Here is a 23,953-nt window from a genome sequence, read left to right as displayed (position 1 = left end):
AGCATTTATTTTAAATAATTTAGGCTTTTGCCTTTTCGCTTATTGCATATTTTCAAACCTTTGCAAATATGAAGAATGGCGGAAGTAAAAATTTCAGAGAAAGAGATAGGACAATGGGCTGTTTATTACACTAGTCCCCAAAGTTTTATAATAACGTTTACTTCTTAGTTGGATTAACAACTTTGGTGACTTTAGTGAATTTTGATTGGCTGGTTAATTAAGTTGAGGTTTCGAACGTTTCAACCACTAATTTTAATCTGCAGAAAGGGTAATTTTGTGTATCATCATTAGGAATGTACATCAATTATCTTATCTCCCTTTTGATCCCTGATAATTTACAATAAATAAATATGCGCGAAATTGTTAAAACACCTATAAGAATAATGAGCTCAGATTAAAGGATAAAAATTGTCCAACTTATATGAATAAATCTTCATTAAAACCCAAACAAGAGTTACTGGGAATGGACAATGGGCAATATATTATCGTAGAATTGTACAATGGCAAGATATTTATCATCACAATTCACATTACTTTCTAAAGTTACTAGCGGCTTCGCCCCTAGCCTCTAGGGGCTTTGCTCCAAAAGGTTTTATAAAAAAAAATATTTTTTTGGGGGGTATTTTTAATTTTTGGGGGGGTTAGGGGTGTCCCACCCTCCAAGAAAATAGTTATAAACCTTCCCGGGACCTATGAAAAGCTACCCCGTAAAGGAGAACCCGATCAGTTCAGCGGTTAGTGAGATCCTTCGCTACAAACAGACAGACAAACAAACATCGTTCTACTTTGTATAGAAGCATATGAAGCCAGGGAGGGAGGGGATATTGAGCTATTTATTACTTTACTCCCAACAGTTGTATACTAATGTTTTCTTATTCGTTTTAAATCAACTTTGGGGACTTTTATTGAATTTTGATTGTATGATTCAATAAGTTGAGTGTTCAAACGTTTCAATCACTAACTGTATTCTACAGAAGGGGTAATTTTATGTATCATCATTGTGGATGTACATCAATTTATCAGCCATTGTCTTATCCTTTTAAATAATGGGAGAAAACTGAATTTTTAATTGTCCAGTGCCTCCTCCCTGACTACGAGTAGTGTTCTTTACTATGACATGACATTGCAGTTAACTATCTTAGCCTTGGTGGGAAAACTATACAAAAAAATAGAGGATCATTTATCAGGAAGGAGAGGACAATGGGTTGTTTATTACACTAGTCCCCAAAGTTGTATAATAACATTTTCTTATTCGTTGGCTGTACAACATTGGGGACTCTCAATTTGTTAGGTTTTTAGGCTGAATTTCCTAACGTTTTAACCATAAATTGTTACCTACAGTAGGAGTATTTTTTTTTTTTAATTTTGGAAATTTTTTTTTAATCTAAGAGGACAAGAGAATAAATCCTTAATACATTATACCCTTTTAGGCCTCTAGTAAACAAATGAATACTTGGCTATCTATTATGTATATCTATTGGCTAAAGTGCTTTGCTTAGTCAGTAGATATAAAAAAAAGATCTGCACTCAGACATTTTCAGCCTATGATGCAGTCTGCAGGGAGAAGGGGGTCAGCACCGTTTTATTTACCCTCCCTCACCCCAAAAAATATACAAAATTACCAGGGATCTAAAGGGATAAGACAATGGCCTATAAATTGATCTGCACCCCAATGAAGATATACAAAACTACCCCACTGTATTTTGCATTTAGTGGTTGAAACGTTGGAACACTCAACTGAATAAATCAACTTATCAAATTTGTAAAACCAACAAATAAGAAAATGATTTTTAAAACTTTGGGGACTAGTGTAATAAACAGCCCATTGGCCCCTCCTTATTAGATTATTGTTGTTAATTATCCCATCCCTTTTTACATATATTTTACATACCCCTTTATGTCTGAATGCATGCAGTAGTCTTTTATTTATAAACATAGTCATAAAGTAGATGCAGCCTAGAATTACATACATAGGCGATTTGAAATTAAAATATTTTGTCCATTTCGTTGACCTCCCCTCAAACCTCTCCTGTAGATAAATTTAAAGCAATTAATACAGGGATCTAAAGGGATAAGACAATGACCTTTAAATTTATTTACATCCCCAATGATAATACAAAAAATTACCCCTTCTGTAAAATAAAATTTGTGGTTGAAACTTTTGAACTCTGGACTTAATGAGCCAACTAATCAAAGTTCACTCAAGTCCCCAAAGTTATTGAGCCAATGAATAAGAAAACGTTACTAAAAACCTTTGGGGACTAATGTAATAACAGCCCATTGTCCCCTCTCTCTCTGAAGTTTAAACATAAGGAAAAAGGATAAGAGGATGAATACTCACCCCTTTTTCATGGTAAAATATTACTTCCCCATCCCTAAATTTAGAAGCAGACGAAAATCAAAAACCGCCCAGGGCTTTTTGTAAGTCAATCATAAATAATAATGTGAATAAAAAGAAAAGCGATATTTAGCAAACAGCCGTGGGCGGTCAGAATCAGCTGAATGTTCATTATGAAAAAAATTTCCCCCTTTTTAGAAATAGAAGGATTCATCTTTCATGAACAAATTTTTTTAAATAAAAATAGAATTCTATGTAATTTTTAATTAAAACATTAAAACGAAAATATCTAATCTAATATTCTTGCCCTAAATATGGAAATAGTAAAAAGTAAAAAAATATTTTTAAAAATAATTTTTAATCCTCCCATTTGAAAAGTAGTGGAATAGCAATAAATTTTAGCGCGGCAACAACGCTAAGTAGGCCTCTAGGCCCACTGCCTATTTTCGTCTTCTAGTTGCTTCGATTCCTCTCTTTTATTTTTTTCTCTATGAGTTTAAAGAAAAATTAATAAATATTAATGTAGGTAGCATGTGATGAAAATTTAAGAAAAATTTAAATAAATCAAAAACCCACGAAAATTTAAAAAATTTTCTCCTAAGATGCGTTGAAAATCAAATTTGCATGAAAATTTTAATGAAATATTTACATGAAATCTGTAAGATTTTATAAAAGGGGAGTTATGGAAAAATGTAAAAAAAAGAAGAAAAAAAATATATTTCAAGTGAAATGAAGTTTGAAAAAAGATATGGGTATACACAAAATTACCCCTTCTGTAGGTAAAAATTAGTGGTTGAAACGTTAGACACTCAACTTAATTAACCAACCAATCAAAATTCACTAAAGGCCACAAAGTTGTTTTAAAAGAAATGAATAAACGTGCCTTTATGTAAGTTTTAAAATTTTCACTTATTTGGACCCATCATAACTAATCTGTGGTATTTATTTAAATTTATGCACGGGGAGGTCTCAAACCTTCACATTCATACTAGACCTAGGTAGGGAGAGCTATTTATTACACTTATCCCCAAAGTCTTATAATAAGGTTTTCTTTTTTATAGGATTAAAATCTTGAGGACATATGTTTAATTTTGATTGGTTGGTCCATTTAGTGTCCATACGTTTCTACCCATTTATTGAAATCTACAAAAGGGTCAATTTGGTGTATTATAATTGGGGATGTACATCAATTTATCGGCCATTATCTTATATAAAGCTTAAGACTTTGATAACCACTAAGCTGGTTGAGTCCTCCTTTTGAGGAAAGCTTTCCATAGGTTCAAGGATGCTTTTAGGCTATTTTATTTTTGGATTTTAGCATTAGGGTGGTTTTAGTCTATTTTTCTGCCCCTTCTTAAGACCACTTTAATGCACAACCCCTAGGCTAAGCAGCAAGAATTGAATTAAAATAAAATTGGTAGGATTGTTTAAACATATTGTTTGATTTTACTATAGAAAATATATGTAAATTAAAAAGGCAAAGCTTCCTAAGGCTTGTATTATTAACAAAAAACTTTTTATTTTATCAGAGAACATCTGGTGTAATATCCAAGTAATAATATATCCATTATTTTATTTCAGTAATATGTGATAAAATGTAAAATTATTACTAATTAATGACTCTTAATACTGGTAAAATTAATCGTCATTTCTTTGTAAACAGAGATGTAAACATGATATTAAGTTTTTTAATCATAAAGCAACATTTTAAAGAAATACCTATTCAAAAAAAAAAATTTAACAAATTTTGCTTTAATAGCATCAAAATTCTAGTTTGATTTTAATTTATCCTTATTCTAAGCATTATCGGCTTAGAAATTTGTTCTGAATATAAGAATTCAACTGCTTGAATAAATATATAACCAAAAGGGACTATAAACAATTTTAGATTAATTTTGTTAGAAATCTTTCCCTGAGTTATGAGTGTTTTGAAGGCATTTTTCATAATCTTTTCTCATTAAACGTTAAAGCATCATATTTTTTTTATTTATAAATCAACTGAAGATTGTTTTAACATAAAAAACACCGTGTATTGGACTTATCGAATAAAAATAACATGTTTAATTAAACTGTGATGTTGACTCTATGAACTGATAGAAGCATATTCTGAATCTTTTTCCATGATTTAAAAAAATCTTATAGAATAGAGACAGACATAGAAAGACATTGTAATTCCTGAAATTCAAGGATGCGGCACGTATGGATAATTATCTCAATTATAAAGTTATGACAACTAGAGGGCCAGTCAGAGAAATGTGAAAATGGACTGTTTATTACACTAATACCCAAATTTTTATAATAACGTTTTCTTATTCGTTGGCTTAAAAACTTTGGGGATACGGATTTAGGGAGGGGATACTGGGCTAATTTACACTTATCCCCAAAGTCTTATGATAACGTTTTCTTGTTCATTGGCCTAAAAACTTTGGGGACTATAGTGAATTTTGATTTGTTGGCTCATTAAGTTGAGAGTTTCAAACGTTTCAACCACTAATTTTAATCTACAAAAGGGGTAATTTTATGTATCATATTTGGGGATGTACATCTAATTTATCGGCCATTGTTTTATCCCTTTAGATTCCTGGAGCCAGTGCTTTCATTTAAATAATATATTCTAAGTGTTGGCTTAAGTTACTGGGATTGTTAGAAATCATTTTAAATCAAAACAGTTTATATCGAAAGCAAACTTGCTTATCATTTTTTTTTGGCTTTTTTGAAATTTTTTGTTTTTTAAATATGAATCTATTCTTAATGGATTTATTATTATGAGACATGTCTTATTAAGATGTCACAAAACATAACATTTTTCCTCCTTATACGTACAATTCTTTCAAATTCAAAATTAACTACACATTTGGGAATAATTCTTTTAATAGAGTAAAAGGATCTCTGTCTGTGTGTCTGTCTGAAGGATCTTGCTATCCAATGAACTGATATAGTTCTCCTTTACAGGGTAGCTTCTGATGAGCCCTGAGACTATTTTGGGGAAGGGTACCACCACCATCCTGACAGAAATTGCAAAAAAAAATAACCGATTCAATCGAGCAGCCTTAAAATTATTTTTAAATAAACAGCTGATCTTAAGATAGACTGAAAAGAAAACATTTAAGTGCCCATAGAGGTATCTAGGGGCGTAGCAACTAGTAATGAAATATGTTCGTTCTTATGTCTTTAATAAAAATGTTAAATGACATCATTTAAAATATATTGTCAACTTTGCAGTTAAAAATGAAAACCTTCTCAAAAAATATATACGAGCCCATTATAAGCCTTGTGTGGCCTTTCCACATTTTAGCAAATTAAAAAGAAAAATCTAACTTTTGAATTAACATAACAAAATATCAAATATATTGAATAATTTCATTTCTTTTAAGTTGTCTTAAATTTATTAACCATACGAAAAACGATTTTTTTCATATATTTTGCCAGAGAGAGAGAGATAGGAAAAGGATAATGGGCTGTTTATTACACTAGTCCCCAAAGTTTTAAAATGACGTTTTCTTATTCGTTGGCCTATCAACTTTAGAGACTTGAGTGAATTTTGATTGTTTTATTAATTAAGTTGAGTGTTCAAACGTTTCAACCCCAAAATTTAATCTACAGAAGGGGTGTTTTGTGTATCATCATTGGGGATGTATATCAATTTATCTGCCATTGTCTTATCCCTTTAGATCCATGATATTTTGCAGATTTAAATGGACGGAATTGCAGCTGTATTTTGGCCGCCTTCGCTAATGCATCTTTGACAAGGATTAAACAATAAACACAAATTGAATGCAACATTCTTGTCCTCAGATGTCTCAAATTGTTGCAATAGTGTGTCCCAAAAAAATATTTCCTATTCATTTAGTTATTCTTGTCCTAACAGGGTGTCCCAAAAACTAAATTTAACTCTTCTTATACTATTGATTAAGTGTTTAAATTAGGACATTACAGTGTTTTAATAAACATTCAACCATATTTTCTTTAGATAAAGATCCTAGAATTGTTAGATTAGGGTGTTTCAATGAAGATAATTTTGTAGGTTTTTCTCCAGTTGGGGCGTTCCAAACTGACACATTTTCCTTATTTTTAACTGCACTTTTCTAGCAACTTACCTAGAATCAAAGATTTAAATTAGGTAAATAATTAAAAACATGAAATATGTTTAAATTTCATTTTTTTATGCAAAAACTATGAATACTAAACAATGAAATTTAAAATTTTGTCACCCTTATCATATATCACAGATGTGCAATAATAAAAGGCAAAGACATAAGAAATAAAAAAAACAAAAGATAAAAAGATATAATAACTGCCAAAAAAAAACAAGGCAAATCTTAAAACACCTCAGCAAACAAAAGAATATTTTATTATATAGAAGGATAAATCATGGATCTAAAAAGATAAGACAGTGGCCGATAAAAAGAAGTACATCCCAAATTATTATACACAAAATTACCCCTTCTTTAGATTAAAATTAGTGGTTGAATTGAAACGTTTGAACACTCAACTTAATGAATCAACTAATCAAAATTCACTACAGTCCCCAAAGTTGTTAAGCCAACGAAAAAGAAAACGTTATGATATAACTTTGTGGACTATTGTAATTATCCCCATTGTCCCCGTTCTCTCTGGGCCATAATTAACTTAATATGTAACTTATTTTAATTACTCTTTTCATACTCTTTAAACGGATGGACATACAGACCTACCCAAATTATAAAGAAGCAATGCTGCCCAAACAAAAATGTCCATTTAAGCTGTTACACTTTTCTAAGTCAAGGCCAAATATTTTTGGCCAATTCTCCGCCATAAAGTTTTACTATTTTAAATTCGTCTTAAGAGCTGGATGCATTCAGAGTGAGAAAACTGTTAGAAAGGGAGGGCACAATGGGCTGTTTATTACACTAGTCCCCAAAGTTTCGTTTTCTCATTTGTTGGCTTTACAACTTTGGGAACTTCAGTGAATTTTGATTGGTTGGCTTATTAGGTTGAGTGTTTAAACGTTTCAACCACTAATTTTAATCTAGAGAAGAAGTAATTTTGTGTATCATCACTGGGGATGTACATCAATTTATCGGCCATTGTCTTATCCCTTTAGATTCCTGGGATGCACTACAATAACTTGTAGTAATTGTTATACTGCTCTAAAAACTTGGAAACAAAATAGTATTCCTACATTTTAGTGTGGTAATTACAGATTCACAGAAATAAGCCAATCATTTCATAAAATAAAAAAAACTTCGTAATTGAATGGTTAGTTATCATATTATCAAAAACTTTTAAAAAAACTTTTTATATTGTATTGCTCGTCAATGATGATACACAAAATTATCCCTACTATAGATTACAATTAGTGGTTGAAACGCTTGGACACTCTACTTAATAAACCAACCAATCAAAACTCACTAAAAATCCCCAAAGTTATTAAGCCAATGAATAAGAAAGCGTTATTACAAAACTTTAAGGACTAGTGTAATAAACAGTCCATTATCCCCTTCCTTTCTGCGTCTCTTATCCTATATCAATAACTCTTTTATATTTGAGCTTCGCTACTTATGGATGTTGTTTTCCTTTTTTTTGAATGCAAAATACTAAGATAAAAAGTTATTAAATGTTGTATGGTGAAGAATCCAGGGATCTAAAGGGATAAGACAATGGCCGATAAATTGATGTACATCCCCAATGATTATACACAAAATTATTCCTTCTTTAGATTACAATTATTGATTGAAACGCTTGGACTCTCAACTTGATAATCCAAAAATCAAAATTTAATAAAAGTCCCCAGTTTTATTAAGCCAACAAATAAGAGATTGTTATAATAAAACTTTGGGGACTTGTGTAATAAACAGCACAATGTCCCCTCCTTCCTCCCTGTGAAGAATCCCATGTTGAGTGATGATCTTTGTGGTTAATGTCCTTGGCATGTGATAACAAACAATATCCTTACAATTATACATATTTTCCAGGGATCTAAAGGGATAAGACAATGACCGATAAATTGATGCACATCTCCAATGATGATACATAAAATTATCCAGGGAGTAAGGGAAGGGACAATTGATCGAATATTCAATTTTTAAGAGTCTCAGACTTTGGGTACTGGCTTAAAGGGAATGTGCAAGAATTCAGCAGGTTCTGTCTGACTTTGGGTACTAGAGCATCAATGCCCCGCTAACTAGCTGAGTTAGTTTTGAATATAGCAGACAGAAAAAATTTTTATTAGATGGCTGGTTGTAACAAATATTTTTTGCAAGAAAATGTCATTTCATGTATAGAAACTCTACTGTGATATTTATGTATTAAATAATCTAAGAACCCCTTGAATTAAGGTGGCATTTAAAAATATATGAGAAGGGTTGATGAAGTTTTAAACACTATTTTTCTAGTGATTAATTACAGAATATTACCATATTGTGATGTACTGGTAATTTAATTTTCAAGTAAATGATTTTTTTCTTAGAACTAATTTTGTTCTAAATTATATTACCATGATCCCTTTACAATTTTGGTCCAATTTTCTGGATAAATCTGGTTTTCAGTGCTTTTCAGCAAAAACTCTTATATTGAATTAATTGCCCATTGTCCCCTCCCTTACTCCCTGAAAATTATCCCTTCTGTAGATAATACTTAGTGGTTGAAACGTTTGAACACTCATCCTAGTAAATCGACCAATCAAATTTAATAAAAGTCCCGAAAGTTGTTCAGCCAATTAATAAGAAAAAGTCAGTATAAAACTTTGGGGACTAGAGTAATAAACAGCCCAATGTCCCCTCCCTCCCTGCATATTCTCTGTGTGGGTTTTGTATTTAATTCTGTGTGTGTGTTTGATTTTGTGTAAGAATTTTGATTTTACATTATATTTCCTTTAAAGATTTAAAACAACAAAAAAAAATTATTATTTTTTCTTTTTTTCTTTAAAAAGTTCTTATTAAATGTTTCTTGGTTTATTTAACTAATTTTTTTAACTAAACTTTCTTGGATCATCCTTCAAGCTAATTTTTTCTAGCTAAACTTTTTTAGATGATCCTGTGCTCATGTAAGTTTGCACAGGTAGGGAGGGGACATTGGGCTGTTTATTACAATAGTCCCCAAAGTTTTATAATAATATTTTTCTATCCGTTGGCTTAACAACTTTTATAGAATCTTGATTGGTTGTTTCATTTAGTTGAGTGTTCAAACTAATTGTAATCTACAGAATCGATTTACTGTATAATCATTGGGAATGTGCATCAATTTATCTGCCATTGTCTTATCCCTTTATATCCCTGATGTAAGTTTGCATGCTAACATGACCTCAAATATTGGATGGAAAGAGGAAGAAGGAAAATTTGATAAATACACGGGGGCCACCAGGACAAGGAATAATTGTTCCAGAATGGCTTAGAAACAGATCAATATCCGCTGGATTATGAATTAAATACATTATGTATAGCATCGTATTTTCAGACCATTTTCGACGATGGTTAAAATAAAAATCATAAATTTGATTCCAGTTTTGTCCCTCGGGGCTAACAAAACGGTTGTAATAATGTAATATTTCATTAATATTTCACTAATATCCATGGAAAGCTGTCTATAATACAATGCGATAAATAACTAATCTTAAAACATTTAGAAGAAGAAAAATAATCTTTTCAGCCAGACAAAAATGATCATAGTTGAGACAATATGTACTGTTTTTCTTCAATCTATTATGCAACATGGTATGATATCATCGAAAATATATTAGTAACAGATTGGAAATTTGTAGGGCAGAATTTTCAGTTGCTATCTCCCTGTTCATGTAAATATTGAACAATTAACAACTAGCAAATTTCTTAACATGTAAGTTCAACCACGGATCTAAAGGGATAAGACAATGGCCGGTAAGTTGATGTACATCCTCAATAATAATACACAAAATTACCCCTTCGTAATTACAATTAGTGGTTGAAAAGTTGTTACAATCAACTTAATAAACCAACCAATCAAAATTCACTAAAGCCCCTAAAGTTGGTAAGCAAACAAATAAGAAAACGTTATTGCAAAATTTTGGGGACCGGAGATAATTGATTGAGATTTGATATTATAAGATTGCAAGATTTTTAATTAAATATTTATCCATTTTCCTTGTTAACAAAAAGCCAGATATCTGCCTAATACATAGTTATTATTCTAATCATCAGGTTTACAAAACTCCAGGTTCATTGATACGTGAAGATATGCAGCATTTCAGAATTACCTATTTTAAAATTATAGCCAATGACAAAAACGGTTGTGTTTATATCAAGGGATAAGAAAATGGCCAATATATTGATGTAAATTCCTAATAATGTTACACAATATTACCCTTTCTGTTGATAACAACAGAAAGATTACAAGTTTCATACAAAGTCACCCCCCCCCCCCCCCTAGATATACCACACTTTTCTGGGATCTTGCCGAGTCAAGTATCAACTGTTGGGAATATCAAAGGATGACTCCATGCAAAATTTGTGCCGGATCCGGCCAAAACCGGCCGTGAATTTTATAAAAAACCGTTTTTTTCCGGTTTTTAGGGGGTATCTGTAAATCGATTCAGCTGGAGCAAAACCGGTTGGAGGTACAAAAAATTTTACTTCACATGAAATTTAGCCAATGCAATTGCCTACAAAAATGTACTTCATCATCAACTTGATTGGACAACTCTTTCCCCTCCTTAATGTCCATTAAAACCTCGGAAACGGCAAAAATCGACAAAAATCACGCCTTCGGCGGCGAATATCGGCTAAACGGTCAGCCGGAGGCGAATGAAACATAAATAAAGAAATGTCCGCCTCAAAAAGTTGTTCAATATCAAAGAGATGCCTAAAGTCTCTAAAACGACTCCTTTCCCTCCTTTAAGGGGAAAAACTGAAAAAACGTCATTTTCAAAAGTAACCCCACTTCGTGGGTGTGGGGGGCACTGAACCCGTCACCCCAGGGTCACCAAATATAAAGTCTAGGCGGCTCACATTGCTGAATTTTCACCAAGTGAAAGTCTTGTGTCATTATCTCTTATGAGAAAAAAGTTATTAATTAATTAAAATTTCAAATTTTGATTTTTTGATGGATTTCTTTGATGAAATGACAGGCCGGTCAATTATTAGGGCATTTTTTGCGGTTTTTGGGCCGTCAGGCCCAAACGGTTTGAGATAATCTCACGGGACCTTTTGCCCAACCTAAGTCTGGTTATTTGTGAGGTCTAGGAAAAAAAATCAGACTTACGCAAAAGATTATAATTATAATCTTTACACAGAAAAATGGCACGAGGTGAGGGCTTAAGGGGGCAAAATGAGCCGACCAGCGATTTTTGACGGCGCGCAGCGACGTCGTGCTTCATCCAATCCGAGATTTTTTTTTCTTAGACCTCACAAATAACCAGACTTAGGTCGGGCAAAAGGTCCTGTGAGATTATCTCAAACCGTTTGGGCGTGACGGCCCAAAAACCGCAAAAAATGGCCTAAAATGGACCGGCCTTACATTTCATCAAAGAAATCCATCAAAAAATCAAAATTTGAAATTTTAATTAATTAATAACTTTTTTCTCATAAGAGATAATGACACAAGACTTTCACTTGGTGAAAATTCAGCAATGTGAGCCGCCTGGACTTTATATTTGGTGACCCTGGGGTGACGGGTTCAGTGCCCCCCACACCCACGAAGTGGGGTTACTTTTGAAAATGACGTTTTTTCAGTTTTTCCCCTTAAAGGAGGGGAAGGAGTCGTTTTAGAGACTTCAAGCATCTCTTTGATATTGAACAACTTTTTGAGGCGGACATTTCTTTATTTATGTTTCATTCGCCTCCGGCTGACCGTTTAGCCGTTATTCGCCGCCGAAGGCGTGATTTTTGTCGATTTTTGCCGTTTTCGAGGTTTTAATGGACATTTAGGAGGGGAAAGAGTTGTCCAATCAAGTTGATGATGAAGTACATTTTTGTAGGCAATTGCATTGGCTAAATTTCATGTGAAGTAAAATTTTTTGTACCTCCAACCGGTTTTGCTCCAGCTGAATCGATTTACAGATACCCCCTAAAAACCGGAAAAAACCGGTTTTTTATAAAATTCACGGCCGGTTTTGGCCGGATCCGGCTCAAATTTTGCATGGAGTCATCCTTTGATATTCCCAACAGTTGATACTTGACTCGGCAAGATCCCAGAAAAGTGTGGTATATCTACCCCCCCCCCCCCCCCTCCAAAAAAAAGAAAGTAATTTTCATGTTTCTGTTTGTTAAAAGTCAAAGTATTTCAATAAATTCTTTTCCAAAAAAAAGATCAATTGTAAAAATGACAAATTCTGTTGATGCACTCGTACAGTTTTTGACCTAAATAATTTTCGGGCTGAAAAAAAAACACAACAAGTACAATTATGCAGGGAGGAAGGGATGTTTATTACACTAGTCAACAGTGTTTTATATAACGTTTTCTGGCTCAACAACTTTAGGGACTTTTATTGAATTTAATTGGTTTATTCAATTATTTGAGTGTCCAATCGTTTCAACCACTAATTGTAATCTACAGAACGGGTAATTTTGTGTATTATCATTGGGAATGTGCATCAATCTATCGGCCATTGCCTTATCCCTTTAGATCCTTGATATGTAGCACTTCAAAATACAAGCTAACAAAATTGTATAGAAAAATGTTTATCCAAAAGTATCAATCAATCTATACGCAATTATGCTTTTCATTAAAAAAACATTAGTTAACAATTAACATGGACGGATTAAGGAAGTTTGACGAAATAAAGCAGTGCCCATATCATAGATAAGACACGCTTTTGAAATTATTACTTTTTGAGAAAAGGAAACTTGTTTTTCCTAGAATTTCATTAAGAGGTATCATTAAGAAAAAGTTAATTATTATGAGATAATTCTAGGGATAAAGGGGAAAGTAAATTAACTATGGTCCATATCAAAATCTTTAGAACAGGAATCTAAAGGGATAAGACAATGGCCGATTAATTGATGTACATCCCCAATGATGATAAACAAAATCACCCTTTCTGTAGATTACAATCAGTAGTTGAAAAGTTTGAACTCTCATCTTAATGAACCGACCAATCAAAATTCACTCAAATCCCCAAAGTCAACGAATAAGAAAACGTTATTATAAACTTCGGTGACTAGTGTTATAAACAGCCAATTGTCCCCTCACATAATTTTTCCTTCCTAAATATCCACGAAAAGCTGTCTATAATACAATGCGATAAATAACTATTTTTATCGTCAACGAAATTGCAACCATTACAATAAGTGACAAGCGCCTGATTTAGCAGCAGTAGATACTAAATCCAATGTCTTTAGTGAGGGTTGTAAAAACTGTAGTTTGACTGGCTGGTACTTCAGCGAGGAGGGCACAATAGGCTGTTTATTAGTCCCCAAAGTTTTATAATAACATTTTCTTATTCGTTGGCTTATCAACTTTGGGGACTTTAGGTAATTTTGATTGGTCGATTCATTAAGATGAGTGTTCATACGTTTCAATCACTAATTTGGATCTTCAGAAAGGATAATTTTGTGTATCATCAATGGGGATATACATCAATTTATTGGCCATTGTCCTATTCCTTTTAGATCCCTGCAAGATCCCTGCTAGTACTTACTTATCCCTTCACCCCATGATGAAGTATAGGGCAGGGAATTTATTAATGAACCCTGAACTTTTAATATTAACTTTAATGTTATCATAGAAATTATTTTTCTTAATTTTCAAGTATGTTATTAACTAGCGGGTTCGCTCTAGCCTCTAGGGGCTTTGCCATAATAGATAATTAAAAAAATAAAAAAAGTACTACTGGTGCTGCCCGTATTTTAATGTGATCTAACTTCACCATAAAAAAATGGGGTGGTATTTTTTTTAGTTTTGGGGGGGTTGTGGGTGTCCCACCCCCTAAGAAAAAAACCTATAACCACCACAGGACCAGTAGGTATATTCCCTGAAGAGTAGAATCCAATCAGTTCAGTGGTTACCGAGATCTTAAGGGACGAATGGACGAATGGACGAACAGACAGACAGACGGACAACAAGCTACTTTGTATTATAGATATTTATCTATGGTCATTACATCAGTGATTTAAAGAGATTGGATAATGGTTAATAAATTCATGTACGTCCACTACAATGATACACAAAATTATGCCTTCTGTAGATAAAAAATAGTGGTTGAAACGTTTAAACACTCAGCTTAATTTACCAACCAATCAAAATTCACCCAAGTCCCCAAAGTTGTTAGGCCAACAAATAAAAAAACTTTATTATAAAACTTTGGAGACTAGTGTAATAAACAGCCCATTGTCCCCTCTCTCTCTGACATTAAATACATTATGTGTATTAAATATGAACAATATGCTTCAGTATTATATTTAAAACTAGCGGCTACACCCCCCAAAGGCCTTTATTGACCCCTAAAGTGGGGGAGGGGTTTGGAAGTCAAACCACCCAAGTTTCAATTTTGTTAAATTTTTAAGGGGGTTATTTTTTTCTTTAGGGGATGGTGGTGCCCTTCCCCATTATAGAAACCTTCCCAGGACCTTTGAGAATCTTCAATGTAAAGGAGAACAATATCGTTTCAACGGTTAGCAAGATCCTTTGGTACAGAAATAGATATTGACTGAATTTATAAGTTGTGATTCTATTAACAATTAGGCCAGTACACAGACCAATTTACCAATTGCAGGCCAGTCTACATTTTTATTGACCAATGGTAGGCCAGTATATCAATAATTCCTATTTTCCTGAAATCAGATAATTGTTTAATATTGTTTAATAACCCGGAAGAATAAAAATTTCGCACAATAAAAAAAACAATAATATAAGGATAAACATTTAACTTGAGCTGGTTCTAAAAATATTTTGTTATTGTTATATCACTTGACATTTTAGAAGTTTCTTTAGAATTTTTTTCTGTAATTTGAAAGAAATAGACGACAGAAACCGGTGTTAATGTCCATCCCATATGGTCTCGTTTTCATGTTGTTACATCAGGTAGAAAAGGATAGGTTAATAAGAAATGGTTATGTTATCTCATACGGATGAGACTGCTGTCCATGACATTATAAAGCCAGGCCCAACAGCTCTACTTTTTCCGTCCAAACATCAAGAGTATTAGGTTAAGTAACACCCATCAGACAACCAACACTTTGATTGCACGACCTTTATCTGAGATGTACTAACTGCGCAACGCCTGTTTTGGGCCCAAGGCATTCCTACTACTCTATCTATTAATATCACGCACCTGACATAGCAGCAGTACGAACCGTTTTTAGTTATGCCGCGGCCAAATAATCAAAAACCTGCCCTGGATCAATACACACTAATAGAACTATAAGTCCAGCAATAAACGACAACTGAACAGGCATCCTGTTACTTTAGTAACTACAATATACCATTACTAGCGGCTAGAAGCCTCTAGTGGCAATTTAAATGTTTGTTTTTTTGTTGCGTTCAAGTTTCTACGATATGTTGCGTAAGAGTCTCTTTATACGATATCTCGCAATGTTACGTAGGAGTCTCTAAACTTTCAATAATTTCAATATATTATTATTTCTCTTGGGAGGGTGGTGGTACCCTCCCCCAAAATGGTTATAAACCTTCCCGGGACCTATGAGAAGCGACCCTGTTAAGGAGAACCCGATCGGTTCAGCGGTTAGCGAGATCCTTCGGTACAAACAAACACACAGACACACAAACATCCTGTTACTTTATTATAAAGATACCATTATTAACTTTTTTATTTGTTTACATCGTTATACTTTGTATTGTAGATGTTTATTTATATGCCACTGACTTCTCCCTATATCCCAGCTTAGTCAGAGCTTAGTAGTGACCACAATTATTGTGATTTAATTTACAAGTTCAAGATTAAGGTTACTCTAAACATTATTATTTGCAGTTTCCACCAGGGATCTAAAGGGATAAGGCAATGGCCGATGAATTGATGCACATCCCTAATGATGATACACAGAATCATCCATTCTCTAGATTACAATTAGTGGTTGAAACGTTTGGACACTCGACCAAATAAACCATCTGATCAAAATTCACTAAAAGTACCCGAAGTTGTGGAGACAACGAATAAGAAAACGTTATAATAATACTTTGGGGACTAGTGAAATAAACAGCCCAATGTCCCCCTAGAATTTTTCACTTTTTAATAGCGCAGCTACTCTATAATTACTGTTTAATACACACAATCACATCAAATTACTTGACATATCAATGTTATTTGTCTAAATTTCAAACAAATTTTATAACATTAAAAAAGTCGTAAGAATAAATCTATACATTTAGATGTATAACCCAGACAATTACCTGGATCCCCCTTTTTCGACTGCTTAAAATTACTATCTGCTCTTTTGTAGCGACTTGGCTGTGTTAATATAGTAACTTTAAAGGGATTGAATATACTTCCAAAATTAGTTAACTTACAACAAAGAACTTCTACAACCATTGCACCTCATTAAACTTAAGTCCTAATAATAAAAGGAGGATACGAACTGTGTATTGATAGAGAATTCAAGGAATTCGGTTTGATCAAGGCTTGATTAAACCAACACATTCATAAGTTGGGTCGATAAAAAATTCTATCTTTTAATAAAAGTTAGTCATGGTCTTTTAAAATAATATAAAATGATCCAATTTTTGAGAATACGAATGGCTTAACATCTAGTCTCTAGGGGCTTCGCACCAAGTGTTTTTAAGAAGCGCAACCTCGTCGGTTCAGTGGTTACAAAGATCTAAAGCTCAACACAGATACACTGAGAGTCATCGTTCTACTTTGTATGTTTGATATATGTATACATATTTAGATAGAGTTAATAGCAGTGAATTAAAGGGATAAAACAATGGTCGAAAAATTTATGTACATCCCCAATTATAATACACTAAATTACCACTGCTGTAGATTAAAATTAGTGGTTGAAACGTTTAAAATAAACAAATAACAAACTTAATAATCAAAATAAGAAAACGGTATTATAAAACTTGGGGGACTAGTGTAATAAACAGCCCATTGTCCAATAACTCTCTGGATAATAGGTAAAGAAAGAAAATACTTTTCATCTGCCCAACTTAAGAAGAATTTCAAATTCATAACATTCATATTTTCTGTTACAATAGATAGATAGACTTTTAATTCATACTTCAATGATGGAAAAACTTAAATAATTTTAATATGAAAAATCAAGCATATGCATAGATTATGATTTATTAATAAAGCTTATTAATAAATGTAACAAACCTAATACAAAGTATTCCTAAATTTACATCACAACTCACCTACCAACAAGAAAGTCTTATGAAAAGCCTCGCTTTAAAAATGGATATAATTTAGCTTGCTAATGGACCTCATTTATTGGTTCATTCATCCAGTAGAAGGGGAGGGGATGGGGTGAAGGGGGTTGGGTAGGATATAGTTATTTTAGCCAGCTGCGAGCATTACTTTATCCGAGTACATGAAAATCAAGTAATAAAATATCAATTGCTTTAAATAAGAATAGATTGATAGTGTGATGTTGTATGTAACACATCAAGGATAATACAGATAGTGTACAACCTAGGGATCTAAAGGGAAAAGACAATGGCCCAAAATATTGATGTACATCCACAGTGATGATACAAAAAATTACAACTTCTATGAATTACAAGTAGTGGTTGAAACGTCTGGACATCCAACTCAAAGAAACAACCAATCGAAATTCAATAGAGGTACCCAAACGCTATTATAAAACTTTGGGGACTAGTGTAATAAAAAGAGCCCAGTGTACACTTCGTCCCTGTGTACAACCAAAAGAAAGGGGCAAATAAACGCAAAAAATATTTTCAAGATTACCATTATTTAAAAAATTTTATTGTTTTTTCTGCATTTTATGCAGGATCTGAATTTATAAATAATGTTTATTACTGCCAAAAGGATTTAAGGCAAACTATGTATTCTCTAAGTGCAACATCCCTGCCTTTTATGGCAATAAAAAGTGTAAATAAATGTACAATCAAGACAATTAAACTCTTTGATTTGTTTTACTTTGATCTAACAACATAATGTTTTATAATATTATCATAAGATAAACTCTTATAAATCCTTATAATAAAGTAACAGGATGTCTATCGTCTGTTTGTCTGTCTGTTTGTACCGAAGGATCTTGCTGAATAGATATGTTTCTCCTTTACAGGATAGCTACTCTTATGTCCTAGGAAGGTTTATAATTAATTTGGGGGATGGTACCACCACCCTCCCAAGAAAAATCACTCATAGAAAAAAAGACCCCCAGCATTTTTCTTTTTAAAGCTTATATTTAATGTAGGGGGGGGGGGCGACTTCACCTAGATGTCCCTAGATGCCTCTAGGGGCGTAGCCAAACACATGTATGTATTATTAGTTTCAAAACTTGGGGCATCAAGGACTGCTTTGATTATATCTGGCCCATCTATCAGTTCTTAAGACATGCTCACAGATACAGGGATAGGTGTATGGAATATATATTAATTTTATCCCTAATACTACTGCTGTTATGTCAGATGCAAGACATTATTAGTTAGCGTAGGGGGAATGTCTCGGCAAAAAACAGGCGCAACCTGTTTCCATGCACAGTTAGGACTTTCAGACAAAGGTCGTGCAACCAAAGAGTTGGTTGTCTGATGGGTGTTACTTAACCTAATACCCAGGACAAAAAAGAATTGGGGAAAAAGAGACATTGTTTTATTTTCCATTGGCTTATCCTTGTATCTGTGAACATGAGTGTTTCTAACCAGAGAGGGAGAGAGGACATTGGGCTTATATTACACTAGTCCCCAAAGTTTTATAATAACCTTTCCGTATTCGTTGACTTAACAATTTAGGGAACTTTAGTGAATTATGTTTGGTTGGTTTATTAAGTTGAGTGTTCATACTTTTAAACAACTAATTTTACGCTACAAAAGGGATAATTTTGTGCATTATCATTGTGAATGAATATCAATTTATCGAGTATTGTCTTATCCCTTTAGATCCCTGATATCTAACTATCTTTCGATCCTAGACATGAGTGCTACGATCAGGGAAAAAGAAATTAGTAAGTTGACCAACTTATCATACAGTTTTATTTTATCGGAGCTTAGGTTTGATCATTAGGCCATTTCTTTGGCAGATTAAATCCAACTAAATTCGCTTTAATAACTAACTAATTAAAATATTTTTTTATGAGACCTAAGTGTTGTTTCTGGGTATGTTTTGTTCTATTTGAAGATAACCTTGCCCCCATATAAATATTATCCTGTGTAATATATTATTTTGTAACTCTTATTAATGTTTAGGTTTAACTATTTATCGCATCGTATTATAAACAGCTTTCTGTGGATATAAAAATGTACAATTATAAATTTAAAACCAGTTTTATTTTCCCCGAGATACCGAAGGCACGGACTAACAAAACTGGTTTTAATTTTTATAACTGTACATTTTTATATTCGTAGAAAACTGGATATAATATGATACAATACATGAATTTGGTTTTTTAGTATGGCTTAGAACTGGTTTTAATCCAGCGGATATTAATACTCTTCACTTCTTAGATATGTGAAATATTTTTTGAAACTTCTCAAAATGTTTTTTTAATATTGAGGATTCCCTTATTCCTGACTTTTAAAAGATAAAATCTTAATCCTAATAGATAGGAGCTAAAGAAATGGCTGAAAATTAGGTTTTCTTTAACAACAATTTAGCACGCTACAAATATTTTTGTTGGTCAAGTGAGATTTAAAAAATTATTGAGGTTCTGTTGGTTGAGTGGCTCATTAATATTAGATATTAAAAGAGTGTTAATACGGCCTTTGATTTTAATAAGCTTACTTATACTAAAGGCTACGCCCCTAGAGGCATCTAGGGGCAAAATAGCCTAAAACCAACCAAAGACTTAAATTTGAAAAACCCTCACAGGACCTATATATAACATATTTTATTTATTTTGATGATATTTTCTGTAATCAAAACAAGGATAGTAAGAATAGTTGTATCGCAGCAAAAGTGAGTATGTCTTTACGCTATTCAAAATAACAATTTCTCAGGTATATCAAGCACACAAAATTAATCTATATTTTCCTGTTTATGATCGTTTCTGGATGAATTATATCACAGAGAGAGAAAAAGAGGGGACAATGGACTGTTTATTATACTAGTCCCCAAAGTTTTATGATAACGCTTTCTTATTCGATGGCTTAACAACTTTGGGGACTTTTGTGGTGAATTTTGATTGGTTGGTTCATTAAGGTGAGTGTTGAAGCGTTCAAACAACTAATTTTAATATAAAGGAGTAATTTTGTGTATCATCGATGGGGATGTACATCAATTCATCGGCCATTGTCTTATCCCTTTAAATCTCTAGTTATATCAACCAAAATGTTTAAAATGTAAATTAAAGAGTAGAATTGCAGCAGACAAGTTTTTGTGAAAAAAGCTGAACGGTTTATTTATTTGAATGAAAGATCTTTTTAACCGAATGACGTAAAAAAATTTCAATACATTTTTTACTCGCAAAAAGGAAATGAAATATTGAAAAGATTAACTCATTTGATTTCTGAGATTAAGAATTAGCATGTTTAAAATGTTTTTGCAGAATATATTTAAGTTAATATAAAAAATAAAATAAATGTCGAAGAAAACTTTTTAAATTGTCTTTAAAAGATGGTACACAACTAAAACTTGAATATGTATGTTTGACCGACCGATATCTGCGTTGGATTCTTTAAAAAAATGGGTAGCTGCATCGCTGGTGAGGCAAAATTGTTTTAGTGAAAAATCCTCAAAATAAAATAAAATCCTAAAAAGTTGTAGATTTATTATGTGATTTTGAAGGATTTTTTTAACAAAAACAATTTTGCCTCACCAGCGATGCAGCAACCCTATTATTTTTTAAAGAATCCACCTCTGGACTTTTTTTCGTTAATGCAGCTTATATGGAATTATTTACAGATTCCAGAACAACTGTGTACATAAATGAAAAAAAAACTATTATTTCCTTACCTTAAGTATTTGTCCCAACTGTTCCAGAGTGGCTCCTATCAAAGTATTATTTACTTAAAAGGCTAAATTTTAATATTCATTTTTAGCATCGTATTTTTCCGTAAATTTGAAAATGAAAGTTTCAAACCAGTTTTGTTAGCCCCGAGAGGCCGAAGGCCTAGGCTAACAGAACTGGTTATAATATTCGTTCTTGAATACATTTAAGCTAATAAATATGAAACAATTTATTTTAAATTCTTTTTTAGCCTTTTTTTGTAAATAATGTTTGCCTGTTTTATGCTTGTTGAAAGCTTCGTTGAATTTCTGTATAGATTGTTCCAGGCCAGGTTTACCAGCAGGGTTTCCAGAGGGAAAGTAAAATCTGAAACAAAAAAATAATTTATATTACAAAATAATATTTTATCTGAATAATAAAATATGGACCATGGAAAGAAAACGAAGTATTTTCACAGTAGCTTTTGATAGTTTATTTTAGGTTAGGTTAAGTAAACGTTAATTATGGCCTCGCAGGGTTAGAGCCCCCAGCAGCAGCTAGAAATAGGAAAAATCTACTTTGAAAATACGACGAAACCAGGTACTTCGTTTTCTATTCATGATCCAAAAATATTGTGGATGCAGCTTATAGTGCCCATAAAAAATGACGTCATACAATATAAATGACCAATGATAGGCTAGTATACAATTATATTGACCAATGGTAACATGTATAAATGCCTATCAATGGTCATTTTCAATTGTATGATGTCATTTTCTTATAAGCACTAGGAGCTGCTTAAATATTGCTTTCGTATCAAATTTAGGGAAAGTGCCAAAATATCTTAAGAAATTAAAATTATTAATGATAATCAGAGCCTTAATTTTACTGTACCTAACTTTATAATAAAAGACATCTATAAAAATAAGCGTATCATTATAAAGCAATTAAAAATAAGATACAGTTGTAATAATTTACAATCAAAACACACTTATTACGGAATAAAGTTATAATAAAATGTGATAAAAAATGCCACATATTAGTATAAAAAAATTGAGACTTAATTTTCAGCGTTTCGTCTTATACACAAAAAGAAAATGCGCCTAAAAAAATTTTGCCCATAACTTTTTCGTTATTTAAAAATTTTATTAAATCATTATTATCATATTATTTATTTGCGTCTGCACCCCTAGCATCTAGGAGCTCGGCAGTAAAACCATTCCAAGACTTAAATTTTGAAATCAAATAGCTCAAAACCCTCCGGGGACCTATGTGAAGCTTCCAAAAAATGTAAAACTCAATTGGATAGTAGTTATAAAAATTCTAAGTTACATAAAATTTACTACTTTATCTAGTAGAATGATGCAAATAACAGATTGCCTTTACTTGGAAATGTGAGACAAACAAAACATTTTGTTCAAATAAAATCATGCTTATTATAGAAAAAAGTTGTAACTTTATCATTCTTTAAATTCTGATAATATTAATTTGGCCTTGAAAAGTTCAAGTGTAAAAAGTTATGATTAGGACATTACTCTCTTATCTTATCTCTCATGAATACAGGTATATAGGGCAATGGCCGATAAATTGATGTACATCCCCAATAATGATACACAAGGTTACCCCTTCTGTAGGTTACAACTAGAGGTTAAAACGTTTGGCACTCAAATTAATGAACCAACAAATCAAATTCAATAAAAGTCCATAAAGTTGTTGAGGCAACGAATAAGGAAATGATATTATAAAACTTTGGGGACTCGTGTAATAAACAGCCCAATATCCCCTTCGTCCCTGTATCTTATCTCTCAAGAAATAGGGATACAGGTATATGGCAATAGAGATAATTTATGTTATCTTTACAATTACAAAAATTATATTTCAGTAATAACCAGGGAGAGAGGGGACAATGGGCTGTTTATTACACGAGTCCCCAAAGTTTAATAATGACTTTTTCCTATTCGCAACAACTTTGGGGACCTTATTGAATGTTGATTGGTTGGTTAATTAAGTTGAGTGTTTAAACGTTTCAACCACTAATTGTCATCAACAGAAGGGGCAATTTTGTATATCATCAGTGGGAATGTACATCAATTTATCTGCCGTTGTCTTATCCCTTTAAATCCCTGCTTTTTGACCTATCTCTAGTATGAAGAAGAAAAGAGTAATTAAGATTTATTAGCGCAGCTACTCATTGAATTTATAACAATGTACTTCATTAGTAAATATTTGATATTTTTAAAACAAATTCCCATTATATTATCTTTTTGCTTTTTGCTCTTATGTAGCAATTTGGCTGTGTAAACATTCAAGACGCTATTGGTTGATTTTTAAAGACCCAATTGAAAGTAAGCACAGGGTCCTCGGGATGGGAATATACAGTTATTTATGATTAATGATTTATGATTATGATTTATGATTAATTGTAATTGTTTTTTCTTCTATAAACTTACATAAACGTTGTCATATGTATAATAATTGAATTTGAAATATACATACATACATTTAACCCCCTCCCCCCGCTATTGTTTTATTCTAATACCTAACCCTAAAGCTTTTACTTTATAAATTCTGTAATTTTCTTTAATAAAATGATTGTTTGTTCTTGTTGATTTTGCAAACTTAAAAAAAAGAAAAACAAGTTTTTAATCAAGAAAATATT

General features: G+C 32.4%; 1 protein-coding gene across 1 annotated transcript in view; it reads right to left on the bottom strand.

Moving 5' to 3' along the window:
• LOC145305988 (uncharacterized) overlaps nucleotides 1-23,953 on the bottom strand; it is a 162,808-nt gene that overhangs the window by 49,325 nt on the left and 89,530 nt on the right. The window contains exons 3-4 of the mRNA XM_080147909.1: nucleotides 21,590-21,681; nucleotides 21,321-21,355 (exon numbers count right to left, since the gene is read on the bottom strand). Coding sequence (XP_080004035.1) covers nucleotides 21,321-21,355; nucleotides 21,590-21,681 — 127 coding nt within the window. The remainder of the gene's footprint in view (nucleotides 1-21,320; nucleotides 21,356-21,589; nucleotides 21,682-23,953) is intronic.

The sequence above is a fragment of the Acartia tonsa genome, chromosome 2 (assembly GCF_053477335.1).
Source record: "Acartia tonsa isolate MP-2025a chromosome 2, ASM5347733v1, whole genome shotgun sequence".
In the NCBI taxonomy this organism is placed as follows: Eukaryota; Metazoa; Arthropoda; class Copepoda; order Calanoida; family Acartiidae; genus Acartia; species Acartia tonsa.
Note: the sequence above shows the minus strand (reverse complement) of the source record. Positions and strands in the feature narration are given on the sequence as shown.